This window comes from Chiloscyllium punctatum, chromosome 48 (genome assembly GCF_047496795.1).
Source record: "Chiloscyllium punctatum isolate Juve2018m chromosome 48, sChiPun1.3, whole genome shotgun sequence".
Classification (NCBI taxonomy): domain Eukaryota; kingdom Metazoa; phylum Chordata; class Chondrichthyes; order Orectolobiformes; family Hemiscylliidae; genus Chiloscyllium; species Chiloscyllium punctatum.
In genome coordinates this window covers 53,817,657-53,830,789 of record NC_092786.1, presented here as the reverse complement: position 1 = coordinate 53,830,789, position 13,133 = coordinate 53,817,657, and the positions used below count along the sequence as shown (strand labels likewise).

The 13,133-nt window shown below is 46.5% G+C and overlaps 1 protein-coding gene across 2 annotated transcripts in view; it reads right to left on the bottom strand.

The window, feature by feature from the left end:
* The window catches only part of itga11a (integrin, alpha 11a), a 197,126-nt gene that overhangs the window by 96,172 nt on the left and 87,821 nt on the right, over nucleotides 1–13,133 (bottom strand). For both annotated transcript variants that reach the window (XM_072565257.1, XM_072565258.1), the window contains exons 11-14: nucleotides 10,515–10,659; nucleotides 6,763–6,911; nucleotides 5,727–5,867; nucleotides 1,335–1,538 (exon numbers count right to left, since the gene is read on the bottom strand). In XM_072565257.1, the coding sequence (XP_072421358.1) occupies nucleotides 1,335–1,538; nucleotides 5,727–5,867; nucleotides 6,763–6,911; nucleotides 10,515–10,659 (639 nt within the window). The remainder of the gene's footprint in view (nucleotides 1–1,334; nucleotides 1,539–5,726; nucleotides 5,868–6,762; nucleotides 6,912–10,514; nucleotides 10,660–13,133) is intronic.

Sequence of the window (13,133 nt, the reverse complement as noted above, 5' to 3'; positions counted from 1 at the left end):
TCAAAGGCAGAATCATTATTTAAAAAACACACTACTTCTCCACACTTTCCTGCATTCTCCCATTCTTCCTTTCACGTTTACTCTCTGTCCTTGTCTTTTCCAATTGTTTTCTGAAGTAATATAAGCAAATCCATATTTTCTACATTTAACATGCCTGGAATAATCTTTGACATCCCATTATATACAGGAATCCTGGTCTTCCTGCAGTAGAAAGATGTTGTTAAACTTGAGAGTATGCAGAAATATTTACAAGGATGTTGTTGGGATTGGAGGGTTTGAGTTACAGGGAGAGGCTGAATAGGCTGGGGCTATTTGCCTAAGAGCAGCGGAGGCTGAGGGATGACCTTATGGAGGTTTATAAAATCATGAGGGGCATAGATAGGGTGAATAGACAAGATCTTTTTTCCAGAGTAAGGGAGTCTAAAACTAGAGGGCATATGCTGAGGGTGAGAGGCGAAAGATATAAAAGGGACCTGAGGGGCAACCTTTTCACACAGAAGGTGAAATGTTGTGTATATGGAATGAGCTGCCAGAGGAAGTGGTGGAGGCTGGTACAATCACAACATTTAAAAGCCATCCAGATGGATACATGAATAGGAAGGGTTTAGAAGGATATAGGCCAAATGCTGTCAAATGGGACTAGATCAGGTTAAGATCTTTGGTCGGCATGGACGAGTTGGACTGATGGGTCCGTTTCTATGTGGTAGAACTCATGACTCGATTAGTCTTTCTCGATAATCTTGAATCCAGCCAATCTCCTGACCTTGTTGACCCAAGAGGGAGGAAGGATCAGGGATTAGAGCAGGAGGGCCATCTGGTAAATGGCATTTCCAGCAGTGTGGTGCTGGGAAAGCATGGCAGGTCAGGCAGCATCCAAGGGGCAGGACAGTTGATGTTTCAGGCATAAGCCATTCATCAGAAATGAAGATCTTATCCTTGAAACGTCAACTTTCCTGCTTCCCGGATGCTGCCAGACCTGCTGCGCTTTTCCAGCACCACATTTTTCGACTCTGACTCTCCAGCATCTGCAGTTCTCACTTTCTCCCAGGTTAATGGCAGTTGGAGCCTGGGGAGGTGGAAGCTCACAGACGTTATACAGAATAATGTTTTCCTTACTGACTCGGTGTCTTTGTCTTCAGCTTTTATTGTGTCATTTGATGGATCAGCTAGCATTTCCTTGCCTGTCCTATTTGTAAACAGAACCTGGTTTCAGCTGTAGCCCAGTCTCTGTCCCTTACTCCCAGCCCCGAGATGTCAAACTGGGGCTGGAATCACCCAAACCAGGTCCCTAAGTGTTGGAACGGGAGGAGGTAGTGCTGCTTATTGGATCTTACCTGTTTGTAGTCCTTGAGGATATTTTTATTGTGTCCGTGAAACACATAAATTGCGCCACGATGATCATCTTCCAAAGGTGCCCCCACCACCACGTCATTGAATGAATCATAATTGAGGTCACGGACAGCAGCGATTGCAGAACCAAAGCGGGAGTTCTGGGATTTGTCGGAAATTTCCAGGAAACTATTGAAAATGAAACCTCTCTGTAAAATAAACCAATAGGTTACAGTGGAATCCTGTATTTGCATGTAGCACTTCAATTACAATTAAATCTACAAAGACACAAAGAAGTTGTCCCACTGTGAGTTAGAGCATTGTATGTAATCAGTTATAAAACTTTAAAGATGTACTTCTCTTTTCAGAAATGAATTAGAGAATTGTCACTCTGCTGGGTATCTTTGTTGCCCGGACCCTGCTGTGTGAATTCATAAGACCCTAATCTAATCTTTTTCCTTGATCCAAATCCTATGTACTTGTCCGGACATTCCAACATTGCTCCTGTCTCTGAGGCTCCCACTACTGTTACTCCCTTGTTGCTCATTGTCTCTCTCCTGCTCCTCAGTAAGGGTTCCTGCCCCAACCCCCACCTCCCCTTCTCTTAAATTTACAATCTGTCCTCCCACATTCCCAATCTCTGTGATGACCCCTCTCCACGGTCCCTCTCTCAGGAGACCATCCCCTCAGTGATCAGAATGTGTGGAACACCTAGTGCTAATTAAAGCTGAAGCCTTTCGAGGCAGGCCCCATGGGTTGGGCAATTAGGAGGGAGGCTCAGTAACACCCGCTCTGAACTATCGATTGGTAAATTGAAGCAAAACCGCATGCGAGACAATAATAGGCCCCAACAAAATACTTCTTTGCATCCTCTGCTCACTGTAGGACAGGTGGGTGTCTGTGTCAATGGACCTGCACTAAAAATTGAAGCTTTTTCAAAATGCCCCAGAGCAGCTGAAACCACAGCAGGTTACATTTCTCGGGACGTGCTTTGATCTCTCCCAGTCCTGACCTTTGGCACAACTTACCCACAGTTCCTGGCATCTCACCTCAGTCTAAAGGCCCTATCTCCTAATGACAGAAACAGACTTTTCCATTTCTCTCTCTCATGTACAATGCAAAGCAATATTATTCCTGAGATCTGGCATCTGTGACCTGGCCATCATTTGCATCTCATCCCTTGAGAAGGTGTGGGTGAGCTGCCTTTGTGAACTGCTACTGTCTTTGGGGTATAGGCACAGAAACAATGTTGTTGGGGATGGGGGGCAAGTTACTATAGAATGAGGAAAAGCTGACACCATTCCCAGTCAGGATGATGCATTGCTTGAAGGGTTTCAGGGCCGTCCACAATTATTTTCATAATTCCTTCCCTGAAGACCCTGACCCTTTGCTGGTGGACAGCTTCCAATATCCAATGCCTTTTTAGAATGGCTGCTTGATATGTTTATCTACAACATCCAGCTTTTGAAATGCAGAATTCAGCAAGGTAAACCATTATCTTAACACAGGGATCCTTCAACTACAGTCACTGAGTAATAGTCAGAATGAGATCCTTGCTTGATTTCCTTCTCTCCTCTTCCCCCTATCTTAACCTGTATTGTTGCTGGGCCTGAATCCTGCAACTCCCTACCTGAGGGCATTGTGGGTCTACCTACATCAAATGGACTGGAGTACTTCAGGAAGGCAGCTCACCACCACCACCTTCTCCAGGGCAACTAGGGACAGGCAAAGCCCAGGCAGGAATGCCCATATCCTGAGAATGGATGTGACAATGGATGGAAAAAACCTCCATCCATACCTGAATAGCTTGTGCACTGAGGCCAATTGTTGTCTCAGGCATAACTTTGGAAATATGGTAATGCAGTGAAACCCAAATCCTTAGGGCCGACACTCCAGTACACCAAGCAGTTCTTATAGCCTCAAGCAATCAGTGAATTCAAAAAGCAGCAGACCAGGAATTTGCTAGAATCTGCTCCAGCTTGATTCTGTAATTTTGATCAAAGTACAATGGAAAGACTTCATTTTTTATTCATCCATGAGATGTGGGTATCACGGGCGGGGTCAGCGATTATTATCCAACTCTCGTTGTCCTGGAGAAGGTTGTGCTGAACTGCCTTCTTCAACCACTGCAATCCTTTGTGTAAACACCCAGGGTGCCACCTTTCATTAGGCTCAGCAGCAGTTTGTATTCGAACCACATTGTTGTGGGTCTGGAGTCGCAAGTAGGCCAGATCAGGTAAGGATGGCAGATTTCCTTCTTTAAAGGCCATTAGTGTCATAGAATCCCTACAAGTGTGTAAACTGTAGAACCCCCAATGACCCTCCAAAGAGCATCTCACTCCAACCCACCCCCTTACACAATAACCCTGCATTTCCCAAAGCTAATCCACCTAGCCTGCACATCCCTGGAACTACGGGCAATTTCCCATGGCCAATCCACCTAGCCTGCACATCCCTGGAACTATGGGCAATTTCCCATGGTCAATCCACCTAGCCTGCACATCCCTGGAACTACGGGCAATTTCCCATGGCCAATCCACCTAGCCTGCTCACCCTTGGAACTACGGATAATTTCCCATGGCCAATCCACCTAGCCTGCACATCCCTCGAACTATGGGCAATTTCCCATTGCCAATCCACCTAGCCTGCACATCCCTGGAACTACGGGCAATTTCCCATGGCCAATCCACCTAGCTTGCACATCCTTGGAACTACGGGCAATTTCCCATGGTCAATCCAACTAGCCTGCACATCCCTGGAACTACGGGCAATTTCCCATGGTCAATCCACCTAGCCTGCACATCCCTGGAACTACGGGCAATTTCCCATGGTCAATCCACCTAGCCTGCACATCCCTGGAACTATGGGCAATTTCCCATGGCCAATCCACTATCCTGCACATCCCTGGAACTACAGGCAATTTCCCATGGTCAGTCCACCTAGCCTGCACATCCCTGGAACAATGGGCAATTTCCAATTGCCAATCCACCCTAACCTGCACATCCCTGGAACTATGGGCAATTTCCCATGGCCAATCCACCTAGCTTGCACATTCCTAGAACTACGGGCAATTTCCCATGGCTAATCCACCTAGCCTGCACATCCCTAGAACTACGGGCAATTTCCCATGGTCAATCCACCTAACCTGTACATCCCTGGAACTATGGGCAATTTCCCATGGCCAATCCACCCTAACCTGCACATCCCTGGAACTATGGGCAATTTGCCATGGCTAATCCACCTAGCCTGCACATCCCTGGAACAATGGGCAATTTCCCATGGCCAATCCACCCTAACCTGCACATCCCACAAACTACGGGCAATTTCCCATAGCTAATCTTCCTAGCCTGCACATCCCTCGAATTATGGGCAATTTCCCATGGCCAATCCACCTAGCCTGCACATCCCTGGAACTATGGGCAATTTCCCATGGCCAATCCACCTAGCCTGCACATCCCTGGAACTACGGGCAATTTCCCATGGCCAATCCACCTAGCCTGCACATCCCTGGAACTACGGGCAATTTCAGATGGCCAATCCACCCTAACCTGCACATCCCTGGAACTACGGGCAATTTCCCATGGTCAATCTACCTAGCCTGCACATCCCTGGAACTATGGGCAATTTCCCATGGCTAATCAACCTAGCCTGCACATCCCTGGAACTACAGGCAATTGCCCATGGCCAATCCACCTAGCCTGCATATCCCTGGAACTACGGGCAATTTCCCATGGCCAATCCACCTAGCCTGCACCTCCCTGAAACTACGGGCAACTTCCCATGTCCAATCCACCTAGCCTGCACATCCCTGGAACTACGGGCAATTTCCCATGGCCAATCCACCTAGCCTGCACATCCCTGGAAGTATGTGCAATTTCCCATGGCCAATCCACCTAGCCTGCACCTCCCTGAAACTATGGGCAACTTCCCATGTCCAATCCACCTAACCTGCACATCCCTGGAACTACGGGCAATTTCCCATGGCCAATCCACCTAGCCTGCACATCTTTGGACTATGGAAGAAAACTGGAGTACCCAGAGGAAACACATGCAGACAGGGGGAGGATGTGCAAACTCCACATGGACTATCACCCAAGGCTGGAATCGAACCTGGGTCCCTGGTGCTGTGAGGCAGCGGTGCTAACCACTGAGATTCCATTCCGCCCTACCAGTGAACCAAATGGATTATTGCAACAATGAACAGCTGCTACATTTTCTTGAACGTGAATTTGAATTTCACCATCTGTCCAGGTGGGATTCAAACCATGTTCCCTTGGAAATTAGCCTGGGACTCTGGGTTACTGGCCCAGTGACATTACCATTTTGCCTTCCCAGATGATGGGGAGGGAGCAGAGTTTAGGAAAAAAAACATGCAAAGAAAACAACCTCGCAGTTACCTTGGAGAGGGAATAGATGTAGATTTTACCCTTCTCTCTACCATCACTGAAAAACATTGGAGCACCAACCAGTAAAACATCCGTCACCCCATCAGCATCTACATCCACTGGCATTAGCTCACTTCCAAAGTATGATCCAATCTGAAATGAATGTGGCAGGAAAATGATTAATCGTTGATTGGAAACATTATGCCAATGTAGACATAGCCATCACACGAGAGCCTCTGTGATATTGAGAAAGGTGGAGAGCTGGAGCATGTATCAGGCAATGGTTTGGTCCTGTCTCTGGGTACACTAACATGATGGTTAATGTATAAGGTCAGGAAAGCAGGAAGGACTGAGAATGGAGAGAGTGCAGGGGCTTCTTCAAAGACCCCAGAGAAACTCAGATTCAAGTGGATTCAATGTCTCAGGAGAGCCTCAATCACCCTCAGTCTTGGCCTTTGATAAAAGCCCAGGTTATTTTGTTCCTGACCTGAACTAACTTCAGCCTGAGCAGCAAAGTGAACTTCTGGTCCACTGAATGAAATAATAGTCAAGGAACATCTGGAGAAAACCAAGGAATGAGAATGAACAAACGAATCCTTCTGAAGGAAGATTATCAACTGAAACTTCTCCTTTTGTAAAAGAAACAGTATTAAAGTCAGGGACGATGGCAACATTTCACAGACAGTCCATGATGAGCAACCACACATCTATCTCATCCCGCGGGTGTCTGGCAATGGTTAGACGCTCAGGCAGTACAAACTCATATTCAATTTTAAGCAGACTGCTGCCAGTCCTTTCAAATTGAGGTGGGAGAAATGCCACAATAATCTGGGCAATTTATCGTCTGCGACAGAAATGAGTTGGGAACTGAACTTTGATGAATCCTGTAGCACTTGTCCTCTAACATTGCAGTCAGCACACAACACACACAGGCATATAATTGGGGATAGACTTGCACGCATATGATTCACATCTGTCCTGCACATGTGTGGATAGGCAGACGTGGGCTGGTTACAGACCCTCGGTGAGAGTGCATTGCTTCTCTGACCTGCTGGCCCTTCAGGGACTGATGGATGGTGACACTGCCATCATTCTTCATCGTGAATACGATGACTTTTCCAGTGTGGTTGAATCTTGGAGCGCCTGACACATACCACCTCCGACCCGACTTTGGCATCACTGAAGTAATGGTGTAGCCTGAAATAGAAAATGCAGAATTTGAGTGCTCTATGTTCTTGTGGTTGCGACTTGGTCAGGCAGAACTCCGGTTTCTGAATTGGAAATTTTGGGGGTTCACGCTCACAGTGTGGAAACAGGCCTTTTGGCTCAACGAGTCCACACCAACCCTCTGAAGAGTGATCTAACCAGACCCATTTCCCCTATCCTTTATTTACCCCTGACTAATGCACCTAACCTACACATCCCTGCACACTACAGGCAACTTAGCACCGCCAATTCACGTAACCTGCATGTCTTTGGATTGTGGGTAGAAACCAGAACACCTGGAGCACAGGGAGAATGTACAAACTCCACACAGTTACCCAAGGTTGGAATTGAACCCGGATCCCTGGTGCTCTGAGGCAGCAGTGCTAACCACTGATCCACTGTGCCTCCCAGGAGACCGAGCACATTTTCTTGGTTGATTCTCCAGGGCAGTCATAAGGAGGCACTGCACTGTCTGAGATGCCATCTTTCAGGTGAGACTGAATGCCCGCCTGTTCGATTCAAGTGGGGTGTCATAGACCAAAGCAGAGCATGGGCGAGTACTCCCGCAGATGGCATTCCCCACCCCTCCCCCACAGCTAACACCTTAAAAAAAGGACAGGTTAGAAGGGTAAAGTCACTATATCTCTATCAAACTATTACTGAAAGACAGCTGGTGGTGGTTTAACCTGAGGGTCACCAACCCTCAGCTCAGGGAAGAGGTTGAGGAAGGAGAGTCCTTCAGAATAACCTCAGCCAGTGTGGGAATTGAACTCACGCTGTTGGCATTGCTCTGCATTGCAAACCAGCCATCCAACCAACCTCACTGATGGTCAAGGGCATTACCTGACTGCTGTTTCTGGGATCTTGCTGTGCCCAGATTGCTACTGCACTTCATATGTTACAAAGCTCATATGTTTTAAATCATGACTGTGGAAATAAAGCTTTATAAAGACGCTCCAAATTGACCAAATCACTGAGGCTTCGGAACATTATTTCTCTATTAGACACTTGACAATACCCACTAATTAACAAAGAATGTTCTGACAGAGACAAAATAAACCTCAGGTGAAGAAAACCACAAATACAGAGCTTGAGGGTCAGAGTTGGAATGTCTTGGTGCTCGCTCCTCCTTAGTTAAGCAGCTTTGCTCAGTTACAGGGTTGCAGTGTGTGTAAAGGGTAGAGATTTCTGCAGGGGAATCAATGCACATAATCAGGCCCCGACATCAGTCAGTGCTGATACAGCCATGCGAATTCAGTAAGGTTATACCCAACACCTAACTCCAAATAAAGACAGTTCTCAGGAAGGATTCTGTGTCTGCAATATGAACTTGTGCTCTCTCCAGAGATGCAGCCTGAATCACGGAATGGTTAGATTTCAGAAGGAGGCCATTTGGCCATTGCTTCTGTGTTAGCTCTCTGTAAGAACAATCCCCCTGGGCCCACTATCCTGTCTTGGTTATCACAATTTTGTTTTGATTTCTGATTTATTAAAGGTGCACTGGTCACAGAACAAGATTCCAAATGACTGATTTGTGTTCCATCCAAGGTGTACACAAGTTGAATAAACTCTTGACTATTGCCCATACGTGGAAATATATTTGACTAATCCCTTCCACCCCTGCATTCGGAAAGCAATGAAGTGAAATCAGTTACTATACCTTCCCATATTTGGAATTATAACAGATCAGGCTGTTTCTCAACTCCCTTCCATTACAATTCCCTACATTGCAATGGTGAGCACCCCTCAAATGTTCTTCATTTGTTGTAGTGTTTTGCAATGTCTTTAAAGGTGTTACATAAATGCACAATTTTCTCATTTCATGAATGAAGGGTCCAAGTTAATCTTTAATAACGCCTAGTCCAACAACTTGCCATCAATGTATTGCTGTGACTCTGGACTGAATCTTATGTTCTTTTGGCTAAGTCTGAGTTGGGTTTTTTGGATGGATTTCCATTGCAAATCTGAATGAGTCACCTCACCTTAGCTTATCAAACATGCCTCACTGACTCCCTACCCTGACCCTGTGGTGTCTCTCACATCCGATTTCTACCCCAACTCGCCACTCTGTGGATATCCCAGAATTCACTGGCATTCCTTGTGCCCAGGCCATTTTTAAAAATGCGTTATGCACCCAGAAAAGAACTATCTGTACGTTTTCTGAAATTTGCCCAAGTCATGGCAGACTGGAGGGATTTGGCGACCTGCTTTGTGAGCAGGGATCTAGTGAACGGACTGGTGCAAAGACAGACCCTCCTCTTCCCTGAGGACCAGGAATGGAGGACATGACAGCAGACTCTGCCCAGCCCAGTTCGGGGTTACCACCCCACCCCACCCCACCCCACCGGGTCAGTGCGGTCCCAACGTCTGGAGGAATGCTCAGTGCTGCAGGGAGAAGGTCAGTGTTCTTCTGCACTCTGCCAGGGCAAGTGTCACCAAATTCTCTATGTACACTCACTCTCTCTGTGCCCCTCTTCCCACCTCCCACCGAACCTCATGCTCTGCCACTCTCACTATTGCCTGCACCATCCTCCCTCCCTCACCCTCACCCGCCCCCAACACCCGACACCACTGACCCTGCGTTCCCTCTGCGCTGCCCACTCACTCACTTGGCACACCTCTCCACTTCCCCTGCCCCACAGTAACAGCTGTGCCACCCACTTTCATCTCCATTAATACCCGCCTCTCTCTCATTCCAGAAGGAATGGGGCAGCAAGAGTCCAGATGGGTGATGAGCTACTCATCATCATCTGTCACCCCCTTCTGAGGGTAGGATCTTGACTCTGACCATCCCGTGCAGGACCTGGATTAGTATTGGAGGCTGCCCTGGAGTCACTGTGCCAGGACCCCACTGAGTGAAGGCTATCTCCCTTGTCTAGACTGAGACCTGCTGGGCTTTGTGTCTGCACTAAACAGCACAGCAAGGCAGCAGCGCTGTCATAGAGTCATAGAGAAACACAGCACAGAAACAGACCCTTCTCTCCAACACGTCCATGCCAGCCAAATATCCTAAATTAATCTAGTCCCATTTGCCAGCACTTGGCCCCTATCCCCCTAAACCCTTCCTATTCACAAACCCATCTAGATGCCCTTGTCAGCCTGGTCTGTCGGGCTGAAGGGGCAAAGCACAAACAGGTAAGGCTGTGAGCATCGGGGTCAGCTCAGAGTGAGTGAGGGCCCTGACAGGGAGGGAAGGGCCTGGAGATACAGCCTGAGGCAGTCCCTGAGCTGAGGTAGGGGGTGGGGGTGGAAGCTTTGCCTGTGTCTGCCTCATATCTCACTTTAGTCCATGTCACTCAGACTCCACCCTCTGGCATTGAAGTGGCATCCTTCTGTCTCATGAGTGAAAAGCAAAATGCAAAAGACCTAACTGCTGACCTTACAGTGCCCCTTCACACCAGAGCCCACTGCACCTACAGCAGGTAAAGGTCCCGTTGATTAATGACAAAGTCTGCCCTGGGGACACCCGGTATTTACGGAACACTAGTCACAGTTAAGAAGACCATAATTTTATTAGAAAGTCACAATGAGCATCACTGAGCAAACTACATCTAAAGAACGTCACAAGGTACGTTGGTAAACAACTGCACTTACCCAGATAGGCCCCATGGTTCTTCAGCTTTTTTGGGAATTCCTTCATGTAGGCATCTTTGGGAGGGATCACTCGGCCGTGACTGGTTTGTTTTAAGACAGCACCTGTCCAATCATAGGCCCCAACTGCGCCAAGAAGGATCCCATCCTGCCAAAGGAAGGTGGAAACCAATGGAGGCACAAGTAACACAAGAGCAACTTGCATTTATGCAGCACCTTTAATAGACATTGCAAGGTGATTCACAGGAGCATCAGCAAATACAATTTGATCCAGAACCCCAAAATCAGATATTAGTCCTGTATATATTTGTCAAAGATGTAGGTTTTAAGGATTGTCTTAAAGGAGGAGGCATGGACAAATTGGGGCGAAGGGCTTGCTTCCATGCTATAGACCTCTATGACGCTATGGCTCTAAATGGATGGAGAGGTTTCGTGAGGAAATTCCGGAGCTTTGAGTCCAAGCTTCTGGAGCCACTGTTTCCAGTGGTGCAGTGACTAAAATCAAGAATATGTAAGAAACCAGAACTGGAAGAGCACAGAGAACATGCTGGCTTTGGGGCGGGAGAATGCTGGAGAAAGGATTCAGGACTTTGGAGCAACCTGGTAATGATGTCAGGAAGCTGCATCTCACTGAGCATAAATATCACAGTGTGGGCGGAGTTAGAACACTTTGGGCAGACATTAGGAAGAGACAGGACTCAAGCGCACTTGGACATAAATATCTGAAAAAGGCAGATTTGTCCTGAACTAATGTTCCTGTAAGATGGAGCCTGACATATCCATAACAATCATATATAGAGACATTAAATATGGAAGTAAAACAAAGTGTTATTTTGACATCTAATCCTGATGATATTTCTTGACTTTGCCTGTTCCTCAACCAGACTGATCTCATAGTGAGGCCATACAATAAAAGAGATGAGCTTACAGTGATAGGGAGGGGCAAGATCCCCATAGAAAGGTTTGAAAGCAACAATGAGAATTTTAACATTAAAGAATTGTCAGTGTAGCTCAGCAGCATTGTCGAAAATATTGGCGACCCAAACCATTTCCTCTTCCACCAGCAAATGGGCAGCAGCTGCAGCAGAATGGAAGCTGACCCAGGATTGTCTCAATGAGCTTTTGTGCAGAGGGACTCACAATCTGACCAAAAAAAACCACCATGCAAAGTGTTGCCACATAACACAAGAAAAAGTCAACTTTTTTAAAAGCTACATTTTCAAAATCACAGAAGAGCTATTGTTTCACAGTATTTGTTCCAAGAACACTATTAAATCAATAAATATTTGATTCTGTGCATTTTTCCAGTTTGAAGAATCCACTCCACTGAGAGATTTTTATATTTATATATTTTTAAAAAGAACAAAGCATATTTGAAAAGTCAGAAAATCTTTTAATATTGTTTGGATTTAAAGGATGACCCTCACAAATAATCAGAAAGTGTTAACTCTTTCTGTCTAACCTGCATGTTAAGAAACTATAGAATCCCTACAGTGTAGAAACAAGCCATTCAGCCCATATCAACCCTCCAAAGGACATCCCACCCAATCCCTGGCTAATCCACCTCACCTGCACATCCCTGGATTCTATGGGCATTTTAGCATGGCCAATCCACCCTAACCTGCCTTTGGAAACCCAAGCACCTGGAGGAAACTCACATAGACACAGGGAGAATGTGCAAACCCAAGGTGGACTCAAACCCAGGTCCCTGATGCTGTGAGGCTGTACTGTCAACCACTGAGCCACCAGAATAAGGATATAAACTCTTGGTAGGTACCCTAATTCAAAGGGTAAATAAGGTGATCTTCTGAACAGGGTCTCATTGTGTCCTGACAGCTGAGCTTAAAGATGGGGCCAAAAAAATCCGACCATAAGATACAGGAACAGAATTAGGCCATTCAACCATGTTACCACAAATCATTAATGAAGACGTCAAATGGTCTCACCTTCTTATTTATAACTTAATAAAACCAATTCAAACTTGTCAGGGACAAACAGATATGAATTGAGGATTCTGCTTCAGTCCTTTACAGGAATGGGGACGCAAATACACCCAAACCCAAGGGTTATACCTTAATTTAAAATTGTCCACAGACAGGCACAGGAGCTAGGAGTCACTTCTATCCAAAAATACTGCTAACTCAATAAATCCATGGTTCTGTGTATTTTTCCAGTTCTAGGAATCCACCACAGAGAGAGTTATATCCTGTTTTTAAATGAAAGCAAGGCATATTTTAAAATTTGAGTCTTTCATTTTGGGATGGAGGATATAAAGGGGGAGGAAAAAAATACGTTTCCCAGCAGAGACCACTCTCAGATGGCTCTACCTGCTCTGCCACAGGTTTGGAGAGTGAGAGCAAGAAAGGCTCCGGCAATGCTGATAAAAACAGGAACTGGTGAGAATGGTGGACACACCGGTCAGCATCTGAAAGAGGGGGCACTTGGATTTGGACCCAGCACACTGCCAGTGGTGATCATTCACTAACGAGTATGATTGTCCACGTTGAGAATTCCATGCACTGCTATGGGGCTCCCTGTGTGGCTGACCTTCTGATCTGAGAGCCACATCCCTGACTGCACAGTTGGGAGGTATCTCCAAAAGGTGAGAACTGGACCTTGATC